The sequence below is a fragment of the Drosophila santomea genome, chromosome 2R, assembly GCF_016746245.2.
Source record: "Drosophila santomea strain STO CAGO 1482 chromosome 2R, Prin_Dsan_1.1, whole genome shotgun sequence".
Lineage (NCBI taxonomy): Eukaryota > Metazoa > Arthropoda > Insecta > Diptera > Drosophilidae > Drosophila > Drosophila santomea.
Genome location: NC_053017.2, coordinates 2,047,222 through 2,065,983, shown reverse-complemented (window position 1 = coordinate 2,065,983; position 18,762 = coordinate 2,047,222). Strand labels below are relative to the sequence as shown.

The window sequence follows — 18,762 nt, the reverse complement described above, 5'->3', positions numbered from 1 at the left end:
TCATTTTAGATATCAGTTCCTTCAAGTAATAATTTATTCAATTTAAAAAAAAACACCAATAATGTGGGGCCTTGGAATTTTCGATATATTATAATCCACTTCAGGGTAATATCTTTACTTGTGTATGCCCGTTACTCGTAGAGTAAAAGGGTATACTAGATTCGTTGAAGAGTATGTAACAGGCAGGAGGAAGCGTCTCCAACCATATAAAGTATATATATTGTTGATCAGGATCAATAACCGAGTCGATCTGGCCATGTACGTCTGTCCGTCCGTCCGCATGAACGTCGAGATCTCAGGAACTACAAATGCTAGAAAGTTGAGACTAAGCATACAGACTCCAGACTCCAGACTCCAACGGCCACTCTAACGCCCACAAATCGGCCAAAGCTGCCACGCCCACACTTTTGTAAAATGTTTTGATATTTTTGTTAGTAACGTAAATTTCTATTGATCTGCAGAGAAACTTTTTGCCACACTCTCTCTAACGCCCACAAACCGCCAAAAACTGTCAGTGTTGAAGAGCACTTTCACTAGCTGAGTAACGGGTATCAGATAGTCGGGGAACTCGACTATAGCGATCTTTTGTTTTTTTATATAAATATAAGGAAATTTTTAATTTTAATCTTAAAACGTCTTATTTAAAAATCAAATCAAACTTTATGTTAAAAAAACAAAAAAACGAACTATCTTGGTGTTTTAAGGAAGCTGGCATGAATAACACAAATATTCTATGATGTTCTGGTGTTTAATTATTAAACGAAGAGAGATTGTGGATATTACTAAATGCTAATTTTAAAGATGTAGACTCAGCGCAATCTCGTTTCACAAAATCTTTAAAAGAGCATATATATTTGATGTCAAATTTTATATACAGGCATGCTCCGATAATCGTTATTTTTTTTAAATTTGATTTGGGCAAAATCTTTTGATATCGTTTTTAGGTGTTCGAGTTTTTGCAAAATTATTTGCTATCGGAATGTTTCGAAAACAGTAAACAGCTGTTTACGCTGTTTTCCAGGCAATAGAGCTTTTTTCACATTTTTCACAATTTTACTTTTTGGAATTAGTTTTTACTGCACTTTGACCATTTAAGTAATTAAATTAAGTATTATTATTTATAAACTACACTTTGTCCCTCCTTTAAACTAGTTAGTAGTAGTAGGCGTTATAATGGGCGTGGCAGAAAGTTTTTTGGCAAATCGATAGAAATTTACAAGACCAATACGAAAATGAAAAAATATCAAAACATTTTTCAAAAGTGTGTGTTTTTGGCGGTTTGTGGGCGTTAGAGTGGGCGTGGCAACAAGGAAAAACCTTTGCTTACGCTTCGTCCAAAAATGAGGCTTTTGCCATGGGCTCGGAATAGGATGTCGTGGACTCAAAGGCAATTGTTAATGCTGATAAATACATTAATATTTTGGAAGAAAGTTAGCTGCCATCAATACCAAAACTGACAGATTGTGGTGAATTCACTTTTCAGCAGGACGGAGCATCATCGCATACAGCAAAACGAACCAAATATTTGCTGCAATATAAGCAAAAGGAGATTTTAGATTGACCATCAAATAGCCCAGATCTAAGCCCCATGGAAAATATTTGATTGTAAATGAAAATTAAGCTTCGAAATTAGCCTCAAAGGAACATTTTGATCCTTAAAATTAAACTGAATGAGATGTGGGACTCGATTTCTCGAGAACACTGCCAAAAATTGTTACAATCAATGTCAACAAAATTCTAATATTCATTAATTGTTTGTTTTAAGTATAATAGCAAATCCCATTACACGTGTTCGAATTAATAGTGGTCATTTTTTTGAGAGGTCGGCGAGTGCAGACGTGTTTTCATTTTGCTCGTGATTAAGGAAGGAAGAAAAACAAACATCGAATATAAATATAAGCGAAAGGACGCTTTAGTGATGCTAAACTATAATATTTTTCTCTTGTGCGGAACCATAAAATTAAGATAAAAAAATAAAAGAAACGAGGAAATCGAGAATCTTAAATGAGCCAACGCGATTTACGCACTCAGGGGCAAAAAGAGCAAGACGAGCGCCGCACAATGGCGCAAAAGATTCCGATGCTATACAAAAATCAAGTTTTTGATGACAACGGATCGTTGAGATATTGGTTTGGAGTATGAGGTGTTGTTCTTGAATATGTTCTTTATCATAGTCAAAAGAGATCGAGTCCCCCCACGTCCGACTCCGAATTTCCCAGGCAACTCAGCGTAAAAACGCGCGGCTTAGTGCAAATTCTGCTACAAGCGCAGTCGCTGCGCAGTACGAAATTGTATGGCGGGCATACATTTTTTCCTGTATTGGTGGCCTGCTTTTCAATCCCAGACTTTGTAATTATTTTTAATGAATGTGTAATGACTTATAATTTTTAAAAAATATTAAATGAAGAAAAATGAATGATTATTTTGAACAAAAAAGTAAAAATATATGAAAAATTGACAAAATAAAATAAAAAAAAATTTTTTTTCTTTAAAATGTAAATAATGTAAATAATGTAAATATTATAAGCTAAAAATAAGGTAACACTGTAACTATCGATAAGAAGGGCACTCGATATATTATAATCGACAGTACACGATCGAAGGAGTACGGACACTCTCTCTCGAGAAGGCGCCAGACGAACAGAATTGTGAAGATCAGAAAATAAAAGAAAATAAAAGGGTATACTATATTCGTTGAAAAGTATGTAACAGGCAAAAGGAAGCGTTTCCGACCATATAAAGTATATATATTTTTGATCAGGATCAATAGCCGAGTCGATCTGGCCATGTCCGTCTGTCCGTCCGTATGAACGTCGAGATCTCAGGAACTACAAAAGCTAGAAAGTTGAGATTAAGCATACAGACTCCAGAGACATAGAAGCAGCGCAAGTTTGTCGATTCATGATGCCACGCCCACTCTAACGCCCACAAACCGCCCAAAACTGCCACGCCCACACTTTTGGAAAATGTTTTGATATTTTTTCATTTTTGTATTAGTCTTGTAAATTTCTATCTATTTGCCAAAAAACTTTCTGCCACTCCCACTCTAACGCCTTCAAACCGCCAAAAACTGTCAGTGTTTAAGACTCTCCTTCTCCCTTCCACTAGCTGAGTAGCGGGAATCATATAGTCGGGAAACTCGACTATAGCGTTCTCTCTTGTTTTTTCCTTATATGTACTCTCTACCAGCCCATTTACTAGAGAATGTAATGGCCTCCATGAAAGTTGATGCAGGCGATGGAGATTCAGGAGCTGCGCGGATGTACAATCTGCTTTCAGGACACCGTTAACCAGGACCAAACCAAGCCAGGATAGTAGTTTAAGGAATGAACTATATTTTTTAGAACTATATGTGTTCATTGAATAATCTAGAATTAAAGTCCATCGACTTTTAATATTAAAAAAACTGAATTACTGTCAGCTTACACCAAATATAACATGTCAACTGATTGCCGAAAACATACATAGTCAAAATTTGTTAAGTTTGGCCACGTAATCGTTAATGATGGTTTGAAAAGTATATACATGATGCTTTCAAATAATTCCCAACTTGTTTTATATTGATATTAATAGTGCCCATTCCACTCAACGACATATTTTGGCTGGAGTTCCGCAGGGTTCAGTCTTAGGGCCAATATTATTCAACATATATACGCATGATATACCTCAAGTATCTGATTGTAAGATTTCCTTATTTGCTGACGATGCAGCCGTTTGCACAGCCTTCTATACAATAGTATTAATAATTCTATGCAAAATTATTTATATACACTCGAAAAGTATTATCATAAATGGAAAATTAAAATTAACCCTAACAAAACCAGCGCCATCTTTTTCACCAAACGAAGAAAATATTGTTATGTACCTAATAGTTGTTTGCATATATGTAATACTCCCATTAATTGGGCAAATAATATTAGATATTTAGGGATACACTTTGATAAAAGGCTCACTTTTTAGTTTCATTTTGGTCTCACTTTTTAATTTCATGTTGGTCATGCAATTGATAAAATAAATAAAACAATTAGCTTATTGTACCCTATTATAAATTGAAAATCAAAATTATCAAATTCTAATAAACTTATAATTTTTAAGACAATATTTAGGCCGTCTCTCATGTATGTATGGAAGTTCCATCTGGGGTTAATCTGCTCCGGCACACATTAAGAAAATTCAAATATGTCAAAACAAATTACTTAAATTACTACTGATTTTCCATATTATACAGGCACTTTATAGCTAATGTTCCAACTGTAAAACAAAATTTAAATTTATACTCAAATTAGTTTCTAAGTTAGTTTGTTAAGAAAATTCAAATCAAGGTTTTTCTTCCCACTTTTCCTTGAACATTTAAAATGTTAAAAATTCCAGGACAATAAATTGAAAAAAAAACAAGAGAGAACGCTATAGCCGAGTTCCCCGACTATCTGATACCCGTTACTCAGCTAGTGGAAGGGAGGAGAGTCTTAAACACAGTTTTTGACGGTTTGTAGGCGTTATAATGGGCGTGGCAGAAAGTTTTTTGGCAAATCGATAGAAATTTACAAGACCAATACGAAAATGAAAAAATATCAAAACATTTTTCAAAAGTGTGTGTTTTTGGCGGTTTGTGGGCGTTAGAGTGGGCGTGGCAACAAGGAAAAACCTTTGCTTACGCTTCGTCCAAAAATGAGGCTTTTGCCATGGGCTCGGAATAGGATGTCGTGGACTCAAAGGCAATTGTTAATGCTGATAAATACATTAATATTTTGGAAGAAAGTTAGCTGCCATCAATACCAAAACTGACAGATTGTGGTGAATTCACTTTTCAGCAGGACGGAGCATCATCGCATACAGCAAAACGAACCAAATATTTGCTGCAATATAAGCAAAAGGAGATTTTAGATTGACCATCAAATAGCCCAGATCTAAGCCCCATGGAAAATATTTGATTGTAAATGAAAATTAAGCTTCGAAATTAGCCTCAAAGGAACATTTTGATCCTTAAAATTAAACTGAATGAGATGTGGGACTCGATTTCTCGAGAACACTGCCAAAAATTGTTACAATCAATGTCAACAAAATTCTAATATTCATTAATTGTTTGTTTTAAGTATAATAGCAAATCCCATTACACGTGTTCGAATTAATAGTGGTCATTTTTTTGAGAGGTCGGCGAGTGCAGACGTGTTTTCATTTTGCTCGTGATTAAGGAAGGAAGAAAAACAAACATCGAATATAAATATAAGCGAAAGGACGCTTTAGTGATGCTAAACTATAATATTTTTCTCTTGTGCGGAACCATAAAATTAAGATAAAAAAATAAAAGAAACGAGGAAATCGAGAATCTTAAATGAGCCAACGCGATTTACGCACTCAGGGGCAAAAAGAGCAAGACGAGCGCCGCACAATGGCGCAAAAGATTCCGATGCTATACAAAAATCAAGTTTTTGATGACAACGGATCGTTGAGATATTGGTTTGGAGTATGAGGTGTTGTTCTTGAATATGTTCTTTATCATATTCAAAAGAGATCGAGTCCCCCCACGTCCGACTCCGAATTTCCCAGGCAACTCAGCGTAAAAACGCGCGGCTTAGTGCAAATTCTGCTACAAGCGCAGTCGCTGCGCAGTACGAAATTGTATGGCGGGCATACATTTTTTCCTGTATTGGTGGCCTGCTTTTCAATCCCAGACTTTGTAATTATTTTTAATGAATGTGTAATGACTTATAATTTTTAAAAAATATTAAATGAAGAAAAATGAATGATTATTTTGAACAAAAAAGTAAAAATATATGAAAAATTGACAAAATAAAATAAAAAAAAATTTTTTTTCTTTAAAATGTAAATAATGTAAATAATGTAAATATTATAAGTTAAAAATAAGGTAACACTGTAACTATCGATAAGAAGGGCACTCGATATATTATAATCGACAGTACACGATCGAAGGAGTACGGACACTCTCTCTCGAGAAGGCGCCAGACGAACAGAAGTGTGAAGATCAGAAAATAAAAGAAAATAAAGATTTTACAAAAATTTATTTATTTTTTGTTCTTAAAATATTAAAGACGTACCATACTAGCATTTTCAGAGAAAACAAATGAAAAGTATTTGTCGAAATTGGATACAAATTAAAAAAAACTGCCTCCAAAAACATTAATTTTCGAGTATAATATCTACTATTTATCACACCATATAGTATGACCAAAGACATTAGAATAACAAGATGCGTAACGCCATACGAATTTTTTGCACACGATTTTTTCGTGGTGGCTTTTCAAGTGGCTCCAGGCTCTCTCGAAATTTTGTTCAAAAGCCAGAGAGCGGAGAGCACTAGAGCCAGCAGCTCTCTTGTACGCATACAGCGACAGCTGACCACTGTATTGGTGCACACGTATGCACATGCATTGTAAAAATGTCAAAATATGCCCTTCATTTTAGAAGTTCTTAGACTTTAAATCTTTGTTATTTTTTATAAATTGCCACCACTTAAAAACTCTAGTTTTGCATTGCCTTAACATAACAATTATTTAAATTCCACATAGAAATAATAATAGCACAATCTATGTACATAATAATATGCATAATAATTTTCAAATATGATTTTATATTAGAATAGTTTTCATTAGAGTATTCAGCGTGCGACGTGTGAAAAATATAAGACGACAATGATTCTTCGGTGTTTATGTCCGCACTTCGTGCATCAATAAAATCAATTTTGCAATATAAAGTTTCCATGTTTTTATTTATTTTATAAATAATATTTTAGATTATGAATTATTTTTATGAAATATTTTAAATGTAATTTCTTTTTGTTTGTTGTTCTTTGTTTTAAATTACAGTAGTTTTAATAATTTACTTTGTATACGTTTTAATTATTTACTATAGTTATTTAGTCAAATTACTAGTATAAAAATTACCAATTTTCAGTATAAAATGCAAATAAGATTCACTTAAATTATTTTTTTATATTTTATTTTGATATTTTTAAAAAAGCGCGCAATTATGGGTGGTAAAAAATGCTCTACGAGTAACGTGTATAAAAAACTTCTTTCAAATCATAAGAGTTACGAATTACGAAATTGACCAAAACATTAATCAAATTTGTTTCTTAGATCAAAATTGATTTCGTCCCTAAAATCGTCTTCTAGCATAAGCACGCACACATGCACACGATCTCCTTTAGTGTTTTTACTCATACAAGCAAGGCAATTCTATTTTTAGATTTTAACGCTCTCGATTTTAGGCGAGCGAAAAGAGAGCAATTTTGGTCGTCACCAAAAAAGTGGCTGCATAGTGCAAAACCAATGTATGGCCGTTACGCATCTTGTTATTATAATGTCTTTGGTATGACCAATTAATAGAAAGGTACTAAAATTATCTTTCATTAAAAATATGAAAATATCAAAACTGGTTCAAGAGTTATGATTTTTGTAACCCAAAAGTATCTAAGGCGCCACTGTGCGCCGTCTCTCTTTGCAGCAGAACAATGCATACTTCACCGTCGAATCTGACGCCCGATTGCGCGAAACAATCCACCCGGGCAATGACCTTAAACCTCCCCAAAAGTAAACGATCGCGGTCTTGCTCACCAATGCTTCCGACTGCATTAGGTGAACCCGAACGCACTGAGAAGGTCTCTCTCCCGTTTTCCCAATCGCAAACGGCAGTAAGCTCTGTAGCTACCAGTACGGTAAATTCAATATCTACAGCAACTGCACCCATATCAACAGCGATAACAACATCAACTCTATGCTCATCAACGACAGAGGTCTACAGTTCTGCTAAACAAGCGGCAACAACAAAGAATGCACTCACCGCGACATTGGAAAGCCAAAACGGAGAAGAATCGGTGATTATACGCTCTTGATAAATGTCTGGAGATAGTTGCTGATCATCATCATCTATAGATTTGCAGAAAAACTTTTTGCCACGGCCACAAACGGCACAAAGCTGCCACGCCCGTACTTGTGAAAAATGGTTTAATATTATTTTATTAGTCTTGTAAATTTCTATCGATTTGACAAAAAACTTGTTGACGGGAGGATCTCAACTACAGAGTTTTCTCTTGTTTAAAACAATCTTCATGAAAATACGGACCGGACTAATATAACATAAATAAAGCTGCCATATATTGGGAAAACGTGTACCATTTTTCTTTTTGATCATAAAAAGTTATAATTTCAATATACAACAGTTTTTTGAAAATGTCTATTTTGGTTTTTCTTTTGATTAAAATTGGATGAATGTATCATAAAGCTCACATAGTTACATGGGAAGAGTGCTATTACTCATGAAAAATAATATGTACTTTCGTTGTTTTTAATCATAACTAAAATGGCAACTTAAACTAATGCTCAACACCAAAAATGTTCAGAATTAAACGAAAAAAAAGGACTGATATTGTATAATTTGTTTGTCTTTCAACTGTTTACATTTTAAGTACAGATTTATCGGCGAAGGCTTTATAAAATTATGCTAAGCAGCGTTGCTAAAAATAAACGTTGTTTTCGTTTTTAAAAATAGAATTGTTTTTTTCTTCTTTTATTTTTAAAATTATAATTTCTATTGGCACATGTGTAAAATAAATGAAGACCAATCAAATAAGTATTTTTGTCGCTAGGATGGTTCACCGATTTCAAAAATGGCATTCGTAATTAAATGCATGACAACTCGCTTGACACTTTTGCACAATTTTAATATACTAAAATAGAATAAAAAAAATTCAACCCTTCATTTTTTTTTCAACTAATTGCAAAAATTATTATATCTGATCTATCCAATATGTAAATACAAATAGTTTACGTAAATACATTTCTAACAATAAAAATTATTTTCCACTGTCCAAGCTTCAATGGTAACTTTGGTATGAACCATTTGATAAGATTTAACTTAAAAGTCTAGGTACAACTTCGAACATAAAATCTTTTCAATATTGAACTGACGTAAATGGCTAGCTCGATTCCGGCAGTTGTCGCTGATCAAGTTTAGTTGCTTACTGTTTTTGCTGCAAACTTCTTCCATAAGTTTTACTTACGGGCAAAAGAAAATTAAAAATCTGTTTATATTGGGCACATATTTGTTTACTCAATTATAACAAATATTATTTCATTCCGTACAATTTCCAAGCAACAACATCCCTTTAGGCAATGAATTCGTATGGAATCGGGGCAAGAGCAATCGGTTCCCCAAGTTTCTTAACGAAGTGCGCCTTCTTCGGCTGTTCCGGCTGGCGCTTAAGACTGACCCATTGTCCCTTTTCCTTCGCCTCCTTCAGCAATCGCTCATTTTCCTTTACGCGGCGCAAGAAATCTTCACGGCACTTGGAGTGGTGGATATGCTCGATGCGCACATTGACTCGCTTTGCAAGGATTTTACCTCTGACGCGTTTGTTTACTATTACACCAACGGCGTGCTGAGTCACATTGAATATGCGCCCGGTTTTTCCATGATATGCCTTATAGGGCAATCCCTTCTGTACAGCACCATGCCCCTTAATATCTACGATGTCGCCGATTTTAAAGACTCGCATGTATGTGGACAACGGAATAACTCCATGCTTTCGGAAAGGACGGGAAAACATGTCCCGTGTGCCGCGACGATAACCCTTTGAGTTGGTCATTTTAATTTAAGGTCCCCTGTAAAAATTCGCGTCTTATTAAGTGTTCTTTTTAAAATATGTTGAAAAAGTATGGACCAAACCTCTTCGAATTGACGTCCACGCGGTCGAATAGTTGGGAAAAGAAAGAAAGATGGCTACTTGCATGGCGTTGCCACTTTACACGTTAAATGAAATTTATGTAAGGCTGCATTGAGTGTTTTGAAACTTAAAGTTAGGCACTGTCCAGACTGACATTCACATGATGCTTAATCTTCTTTGACGTAACAAGTAATAGCTACATTCATGAATGTCTTAGGAAACAGGCTAAGGTCAAATCCCAAGTTTAAACATTTGGCCCGCGTTAGTCATTATTGATTTATTTAAATATTTTTATTCATATATATATGTTTATTATCAATACAATCATTTATAAATACTTGTGTCTAGTTACAAATAAACGCTGACAGCTATTATATGCTAATGAAAACATTAATGAAAGTTCAGAATTTATAACTTGTTACTTGCGCAGATTTATTGTACAATTGTGATGTTTTATATGTATTTTTCCCACCCTGTGTTTGTAATTACGTCTTGTGAAGTGTGAACGCCTATTCTTAGCAGCACCTTTCAACGCCTGACTGCAATTTATTATCATATTTCCATGATTTCTATGATCTGGAGTCAGTCTTGAAGGGATTACGCCATTTGCTGTGTCCCTAGATGTTTACGGAATAAATACAAGTGTTGTTTTGAAAGCGTTGGACCTACGAGTACATAGAGTGCATCCATCTGTACATCGATGGAAACGAATTACAGAATGTGAATAAAATCAAATAATTTTTCAAAAGCCTAGGCATAGGCACATTTAATCGGTTTGTGTGGCGCGACCAAAAAGTTTTTGCACATTGGTAGAAATTGTTAAGGCAAATAACAAAGTAAAACGATGTGGGATTATTTTTCAAATATTATGATAGCATAAATTATATAATTTCTCAGAAATGAAGATTTTATTGTTTTTCGCGTATTTAATTGTGTGACAATATTTTAAAACATATTTGTCCAGTATATGCGTGTATATGTGAAAAAAATCAAAAAATGTAGGCATGGCACATTTAATCACGGGGCCTGTGCATAACAGGGACGAATTCCTTCCAGCCCTTATTTGGGGAATTGAAATCTTTCATTGGTAAACGGGCAAAAATATTACAAATCATCCCAAAGCTTTAGTAAAAAACGGGTAACTTTGTTTTCAAGATATAATTTAAAGATATTAAGCAAATAAATAAGTGTCACCCAAAAAACTTTTGTTTAAAAAATTTTCTTTTAAAAAAAAATGTGAATAGCTTACGATAAATTTAATAATATTACAGATTACACATAGCAATGTGTTTTGTCTGAAAGATAATTTTATTCTCTTTACGATCGCAAAAAGAAATATGTTGTTTTTCTAAAAACAACAAAATGAGTAATTTTATCAAATCAAAGTTATTATAAATCTGGAAAGACAATTACGTGAATAAGCAAGATATTAAATTTGCTGATTGTTAAGGCTGATCGTAGCGAATCATAAAGAAATTTGTCTTCTCAGGGGTCGCAGAAAGTTGGAAACAATGTAAAGCGAGAATGCAAAAAAATATTTAATATGTGTTGGTTTATTTTGTTTATACCCTTCAGTACCAAAATTCCTTGCCCGTAATTTTCCTCGCGAGAGTTCGAAAAACAAAAACAAATCTCACAGGCTTTTTCTAGCAAAGTTTCGAATAGCGAAGTCAAGTCGAATTCTGTCGTGGCTCTGCCGCTGCCTATGCCCGCAGTTTATATTTGTAGTTTTTATACCCGTTACTCGTAGAGTAAAAGGGTATACTAGATTCGTTGAAAAGTATGTAACAGGCAGAAGGAAGCGTTTCCGACCATATAAAGTATATATATTCTTGATCAGGACCAATAGCCGAGTCGATATGACCATGTCCGTCTGTCCGTCTGTCCGTCCGTCCGTCTGTCCGTCTGTCTGTCCGTCCGTATGAACGCTGTGATCTCAGGAACTACAAAAGCTAGAAAGTTGAGATTAAGCATACAGACTCCAGAGACATAGAAGCAAGTTTGTCGATTCATGTTGCCACGCCCACTCTAACGCCCACAAACCGCCCAAAACTGCCACGCCCACACTTTTGAAAAATGTTTTGATATTTTTTCATTTTTGTATTAGTCTTCTAAATTTCTATCGATTTGCCAAAAAACTTTCTGCCACGCCCACTATAACGCCCACAAACCGCCCAAAGCTGCTACGCCCACACTTTTGAAAAATGTTTTGATATTTTTTCATTTTTGTATTAGTCTTGTAAATTTCTACCGATTTGCCAAAAAACTTTCTGCCACGCCCACTATAACGCCTACAAACCGCCAAAAACTGTGTTTAAGACTCTCCTTCTCCCTTCCACTAGCTGAGTAACGGGTATCAGATAGTCGGGGAACTCGACTATAGCGTTCTCTCTTGTTTTTTTTGATGTAGTTCAGAGCAGTGACCGAAAATGAGAGTGAGAGTTGAGAGGGAACAAAGTCAGAGTCGTAAAAAAACGCTATGTATAGACTTCTGAATACCATTCTAATAATTGGTGGAATATTTATATATTTGTAAGTGTATATTTCGTTTATATTCATTGCTTTAAGGATTTTTAATATTGTAAGCAATTAAACTGTCGCTATAGGCAACGCCAATGCGACCGTTTTTGATTATTTGCCTAATCCTAGTTACACGGGATCGTGAAATATTTAAATTGGTAAGTTAAGTGTTTCGCATTGAAGAATTAGCATAGCTACTTGCATTCTAAACTACATGACTTTAATATTATTTAAATATTTTTCTTTACAGATAGCATTAGCAGTGGCCAACGCACTGACATGTGTAAAAAGCATTGCAAACAAAAAAATGTAAAAATTAATGTAATAAAAGAAAAAATAAAAATTTAATTTAACATTTAAATAACTTTTTTACGTTTTTGGGAGATTTTTATGGATTTCTTAGGGAATCTTAAGGGATTGGTAATGAAGGGTATTAGTTAAAGAAAGGCAAACATCTGCAAGATATAGATAAAATAGATAGATTTATGATATGATAAGATAATAGATTTAAGATATTGAAAGTCATAAATAACCAATAAGCTTTCGAAAATTAGAAATACCAAATTGTAAATACTCTTTTAATGCTGTTAATGTGAGTAAATAGAGAAGAAAAAATAATATAATATAAGATGAAAAAGAACGAAATTAATAGAAAAACACTTAAATAAATTCAACTTTAATGTTTATAAATAATAATAAAGTGCTCTGCCAAAAATGCTTCGCGCTTCTTTGTCTGCTTCTGCAGACACGGTGTGTTGAAAAATCATGGGTTTGGCTTGAACCCGAAAATTCACTATTGTAAAAATATGGGCAATTGCAACCTTTATTTTCGCTAATATATCAATTGAGTACAACTAATGTATTACATTAGAGCACTATAAGAAGCTTTCTATTTAATGTTTCTAGCAAGCTTCTTTATTGTCGAAAACATTTTCGTTGAATGGTGAAAAAAAAGAAGCACTCTAATACTTCTTTTTTTTACTCGCTCTCGAACTTTTAATTGGGATTCCTTCAAGCTCTATGCAATTTGGCTGCTATCAATACCAAAACTGTCAGATTGTGGACGGGGCATATAGATATAAACAAATGGTGGTTTTAGATTGGCTATCAAATAGCCAAGATTTAAATAAATACATAATAATAGAAAGCTTTTACAAAAGAACATTTCACAACCTAAAATTGTAAGAATTTGTGAAATTTGATGCCAAAACGGGTTTTGTGCTTAATATCGGACGGAGGCAACTTTACACAACTTGAATGAAATTCAAGTTGTTATTTTTAGTACAAAATCATATTACGTAGCGTTCGAATACCTTGTGGTCATACTGGTACTGGTTTTAATAAATTATTTATATTGTAGTTGAAGTTGAATAAATACCAAAATTTGTTGTTGTTGTAATCGTAGAAAACAAAATTATTCTTGCGAAAAAATATGTACATTGGCATGCGTCATTTATAATAGTATTGAAAATATGGTGTGTTGGACGTTGTTCACTGCACTGCTCGGCACTCGAGAATGAATGCGCTAGTACGCTGAAATTCAGGTTGCGAAATTCGATCCGGCACTAGTGTTAAAATGTACATGATGAATATTTTCATCAACAGAGGGTCGAATCAAATAAAGCAGCTATCTAAAAGTGCGGCTGCAACATCTTGGCCGAATAATGGAGTATGAAGTTGAAACTAACTGAATTGTATTTAAGAGTTAGTTTTCCAGTCCCATCAATTTATGAATGAAATTAAACGTATGGTGCCAGCATCTCGAGTTGTAAATTTCGGACACAAACAAAAAAAAAAAATTCTGCAAATTTTGAAAGTGTGGCGACCGGCATTGCCAACAACCATACATCAAAAGAGCCGTGTGACAACGGCAGGACTACTAATTATTCTAAGTAGTAATAAATTCAACCGAAAGCCCAAAGGTGTGTTACGTCACTAAAGAAGCAATTAATTACATTGGCGACAAGTAGAAAAAAAGACGATGAATTGGAAGTCACTCGCGACGTGACTTAGGACATGTGTGTGTGCTTGTGTCTTGAAACTCTGACAAAAAATAACCGTCTTAAAAGTGTCAGCCGGCATATATGTACATGGAAATAAAAAGGAAAAGGAGAGAAGGAATTAACGGAGTGATTGCAAATCTGCACGTTGTAAACAGAAACCATCTTTGAGCGCAAAGTGGAATGAGTGGTTTTGCATGCAATAATTATCCCCCTTTCCTCTCTCGTTCCACACGCACACATGCACTTCGTTAAAAAGGATAAGTGAAGAAATTACTCTACCCAATCCTGACAGTTGCTGAGTAAGCGACACTCTACTCAACCAAATGAAGCCAAACAAAATAAAGAGTTTTAAGGTCGAGTACACATTAAAAGCTCCAAAGAGAGAAGCTGAGTAACTGGACAAGTAAAAGCATATTAAAAATGCAAGTCAAAGTATTTGAATGACCAAATGTGTCTAAAAACCGTTTCAGTGCGAGGCGATCGACAGGCCGATGCTCCGAAATTTATAGGATAAATGGCTAAGGGCGTTTACAACATACCTCGAGGCCGAAACCGAAAGCATAAGAGGAGTTAGCTACTACTCTTGGGGAGGGAGTCCAGCTACAGCTTAACCAGCAGGTTAAGCCAACCGACGAAAATAAAGAAAACAGCTAGAAAATCCTCATCGACCATCTTAATAAACACTTCTCACCGAAGCAGAATTCAACGTTTGAGAGACATCTATTTAGAGGCCTGAGACCTTTAGACACGAAGAGCTTTACGGATCCGTCAGCAAATGCAAAGATTTATGTTCGGATCTTCAAAATCGGAGATTGAGAAAATATGCCTTGAAGATGTTTTTTTTATTGCTTTTTATTATTTATTGAATCTTAACTTTGTTTTAAGAGACTAACAATAAGTATTCAAATCTTAATCTAGCTTAGTTAACTTTCACTTAGTTACTGCATACTCTGATAAGTTTTCTTGCGAGGGGATTTGGATGGTCAGCTTTGGTTGGTATTTCATTTTCTTCTCTGTTATTACTTCTATTACTAATTTGATTTTCTCTGCGTATGTATTCGTTTCGAAGGTATCACGGCGCTCCAGCGATAGTTCTCAGAGTTGTTGACTGTGCTCGCTGAATAATGTGTATGTTACTTCTGGATGCGTTGCCCCACAGCTCGGAGCCATAAGTCCAGATAGGTTTTAAAACGGGGTTGTATAGAAGAGCTTTGAACTCCAGACTAAGTGGAGAGCGAGCATTTATGAGCCAGTGGAGGTTCCTTGCATTTAGTTTAAGTTGTATCGTCTTGGCTTCTATATGTTTGCGCCAAGTAAGACGCCTGTCCAGATGGACACCCAGTTATGTTACCTCGTCGGTTTTAGAAATGCATATGTTATTCAGGACCAGTGGTGGGCATGTTTGTGTGTTTAAGGTAAAGATAACCTGCTTGCATTTTTGTACATTTATTAAAGTTCTTCAGTCGGCAAGCCATCGTTCTACAGATGTTCAGAGTCGGGATAGAAGTGCCGTGGCTTTTGGAGCGACTGAGTATCGCGGTATCATCAGCGAACGTGGAGGTTGTTAGATTGTAGTCAGTAGGGAAATCCGCCGTATAAAGGGTGTAAAGGATTGGACCCAGAACACTGCCTTGTGGCACTCCAGCTTCGATTGCGCTATCGCGTGAGGTGCTTCTATTGCATCTTAATGCAAAGACTCTGTTGTATAGGTACGACTTTTTTTTTTTTTTTTTATATCATGTTTATTGATGTGGGTGGAAATTAATATGTACAAGTAGTAATGGTGTTTGGGGGTTGGAGGGTGTTATGTGTAGGGGGGATGGGGGGGTTGTAAGGTGTTGTGAGGTGCGATAAATCCTGGAGTCCCTGCGGTACTACCGCGAGGCAATGCTTCGCAGGGCCAGGATGCGCTCATTTTTCCCTAGCTAGGATCCTGTTGACTCCGAGCGGCTCTCTCTCTTTCCGCTGCCCGCAGCCTCTTCATCGCCACTGCAGCGAAGTTGCTGATCTGATCCCAGAACGTCTGATCCGAGATCATGCGCTCCCCTAGGGTAGAAGGGTCCGTTACGTCCTCCATGAAGCCTTCCCTGTCGCGGTCGAATCACTGGCAATTAAAGATGATGTGCTCAGCCGTCTCGTCGACGCCGCATTCTGAGCAGTGGCTGTCGTCGTCGTGGACAAACCTAGCCAGGTAGCTCCTGAAGCATCCATGCCCGCTAAGCATTTGGGTGAGCCAAAAGTTCACCTCGCCATGCCGTCTTCGCGTCCATGCGACCACATCCGGGATGATCCTAAAGGTCCATCTTCCTTTCGTCGACTGCTGCCACCGTCTTTGCCACCTTTCCAAGCTGTTGGTTCTGGCGTTGGCTTTTATGGCTCGCTTCTGGGCCGAGCTGCACTGTCCCACAATCTTCTTCACCTCGTGGTGTATCTCCTTCGCCTCCAAGGCCAGCAAGTCTATGGGCAGAGTTCCCGCTATGACTTGGACTGCGTCGTCTGAGATTGTCCGAAAGCCGGAGCACACCCTTAGGGCGCACAGCCTGTGCGTCGATTCAAGGCCCCTTATGTAGGACCTCTTCTCCGCAGCTTCCGCCCATATTGGGGCTGCGTACAGGGCTGTTGCCCTGCAGACGGACTGTAGGAGAATTCTGCGTCCCTGTCTTGGGCCCCTGCAGTTGAGCATTATTTGCGCTAGAGCCCTAGCGACGCTCGACGCCTTCCTGTTCGCTTCCGCCAGATGCTCCTTGAACGTTAGCCTAGTGTCTAACAAGACCCCTAGGTATCGAATTGCTCGCGCCGACGTGACCGTGGTGTCTCCGACTCGGATGGTGGCTGTCTCTACCTGCTTGCGGCTAGATATAAGCACTGCCTCCGTTTTGTGGTGAGCAATGTCCAGGCCGACCGCTTGGAGCCACTCCACTATGATGCCGATTGCTGCATTCGCGAGGCTCTCGGCTTCATTAACGGTTTTTGCCACGATAACCACGGCAATATCGTCAGCGAAGCCAATCACTTTGGTTCTCCCTGGTAGTGGCAGCCGTAGCACACCATCGTACATTGCGTTCCACAGCAGCGGCCCGAGAACCGAACCTTGGGGGACCCCGCAGGTCACCCTGTGCTCAAGTGTGCCTCCGTCTGTGTCGTACAGTAGCACTCTGTCGCTGAAGTAGGCCTTGACTATGCCCACCAGAGCGTCCGGTACCCCTAGGTGCTGTAATGCTCTTATGGTGACGCCCCATCTCGCTGTGTTGAACGCATTTTTTATATCCAATGTTACCACCAAGCAGTACTCCTTGCTGCCTTCGAGGCGATCTCCTTGACCGTTGCTATGGCGTCCACTGTCGATCTCGCCTTCCTAAAGCCGAACTGCATTTCTGAGAGGTCCCCTGCAGCGGAGATGGCCTCGTGCAGTCTGAGGCTGATACAGCGTTCGAAAGCCTTGCCGATGTGGTCGATCAGGCATATCGGTCTGTATGAGGATGGGTCCTCGGGCGGCTTGTTGGGCTTGGGGAGCAGTACCAGCTTCTGTCTCTTCCAGCGCTCTGGAAAGAAGCCTTCCGTGAGACACTGGTTGAAGTCGGCTGCGAATGCTTCCGGGTGCTCGTACATTCCAAGCTTGACGGCGATATCTGGGATACCGTCCGGCCCTGGCGCCTTCCCCGAAGGCATTTCCTTTGCGACCTCGCGTATTTCCTCCGGTCGGAGCGCTATCTGCGACAAGTCGCCTGGAGCCGCGTGAGGAGGTTGCGGGTCCGAGGGCACCATTGGAAACAGGTGTTCCACGATCGCTGTCATCGTGGCCGCGTCGCCTGCTTTTAGAGGTTTCGCCTGGCTTAGCTTTTTAACCACTATTTTATATGCTGAGCCCCAAGGGTCCTGCTCGGCTGAGTCGCATAGCTCCAAGAAGCATCTCCTCTTCGACTGCTTGATGAGTCTCTTTAAGGGCCTTCGATTGTCGGCGTATTCTTGCCTCAGAGTCTCGTTGTTGGGGTGGCCGTGCTCCCTTTGCTGCCGCCGTCTTGCCCGAAGGCAGGTTCTGCGAGCCTCCGCGATCTCGTCGGTCCACCAATAGACTGGTTCCCGGTGGCGGTGGTGGCTCCTTGACACCCTCATGCTTGCTGTGCATGCCCTCTCGACTGCTCTAGTCAGGCTGATTGCGCTTGCCGCTGCGTTCTCACCGATGTCTGGGCTCCCAAATTCCCTCAGGAACGCGTCCCGCTGGAGCGTCTTTGGGTTGAAGTGCCTCTTCGCTGGTGGGGCTGTGAAAGATCCTCTGCTGGTGATGTCGCAGATAATCGCCTTGTGGTCACTTGCCGTGTAGGCATCGCTGATGGACCATTGTGCGCGCTGGAAAAGCGAGCCACTGCAGTAGGTCAGGTCTACTACCGATCCTGCTCCAGCTCGGCTGAAGGTGTGTTCCGTTCCCGTATTCAGAAGAGCTACGTCCATAGACGCGAAGGCTTCCTGAAGGGTACGCCCTCTTGCGTTCGTGTGGACTGAGCCCCACTCCTCTGCCCAGGCGTTGAAGTCCCCAGCGATGACCACGTTTCGCTCTCC

The 18,762-nt window shown here is 38.2% G+C and overlaps 1 protein-coding gene and 2 long non-coding RNA genes across 12 annotated transcripts; 2 read left to right on the top strand and 1 right to left on the bottom strand.

Moving 5' to 3' along the window:
- Positions 1–5,959: 5,959 nt before the first annotated feature.
- LOC120446066 lies at positions 5,960–8,129 on the top strand. Of its 9 annotated transcripts, none has more exons than XR_005615810.2 (3): positions 5,960–5,974; positions 7,436–7,834; positions 7,893–8,129. It is a non-coding gene; the product is annotated as an uncharacterized LOC120446066 (long non-coding RNA). The 9 variants fall into 9 exon arrangements; XR_005615813.2 differs by lacking the exon at positions 5,960–5,974 and adding an exon at positions 6,072–6,089; XR_005615815.2 differs by lacking the exon at positions 5,960–5,974 and adding an exon at positions 6,132–6,149.
- A 914-nt stretch (positions 8,130–9,043) lies between these two features.
- On the bottom strand, positions 9,044–9,841 carry LOC120446065 (60S ribosomal protein L21). Its single transcript, XM_039626845.1, has 2 exons — positions 9,685–9,841; positions 9,044–9,620 (listed from the first exon to the last, which is right to left on the bottom strand). The coding sequence occupies exon 2, from the start codon at positions 9,602–9,604 to the stop codon at positions 9,125–9,127; it is 480 nt and encodes a 159-aa protein (XP_039482779.1). The 5' UTR covers positions 9,605–9,620; positions 9,685–9,841; the 3' UTR covers positions 9,044–9,124.
- A 274-nt stretch (positions 9,842–10,115) lies between these two features.
- LOC120445835 lies at positions 10,116–12,503 on the top strand. 2 transcript variants are annotated; one of them, XR_005615786.1, is made up of 4 exons: positions 10,116–10,402; positions 12,093–12,214; positions 12,289–12,360; positions 12,453–12,503. It is a non-coding gene; the product is annotated as an uncharacterized LOC120445835 (long non-coding RNA). The 2 variants fall into 2 exon arrangements; XR_005615785.1 differs by having other exon boundaries at positions 12,093–12,360; positions 12,453–12,493.
- Positions 12,504–18,762: the final 6,259 nt, after the last annotated feature.

Excerpts from the sequence above, each read along its gene's own strand:
- LOC120446065 (XM_039626845.1), bottom strand. The coding sequence starts at position 9,604 with ATGACCAACTCAAAGGGTTATCGTCGCGGCACACGGGACATGTTTTCC.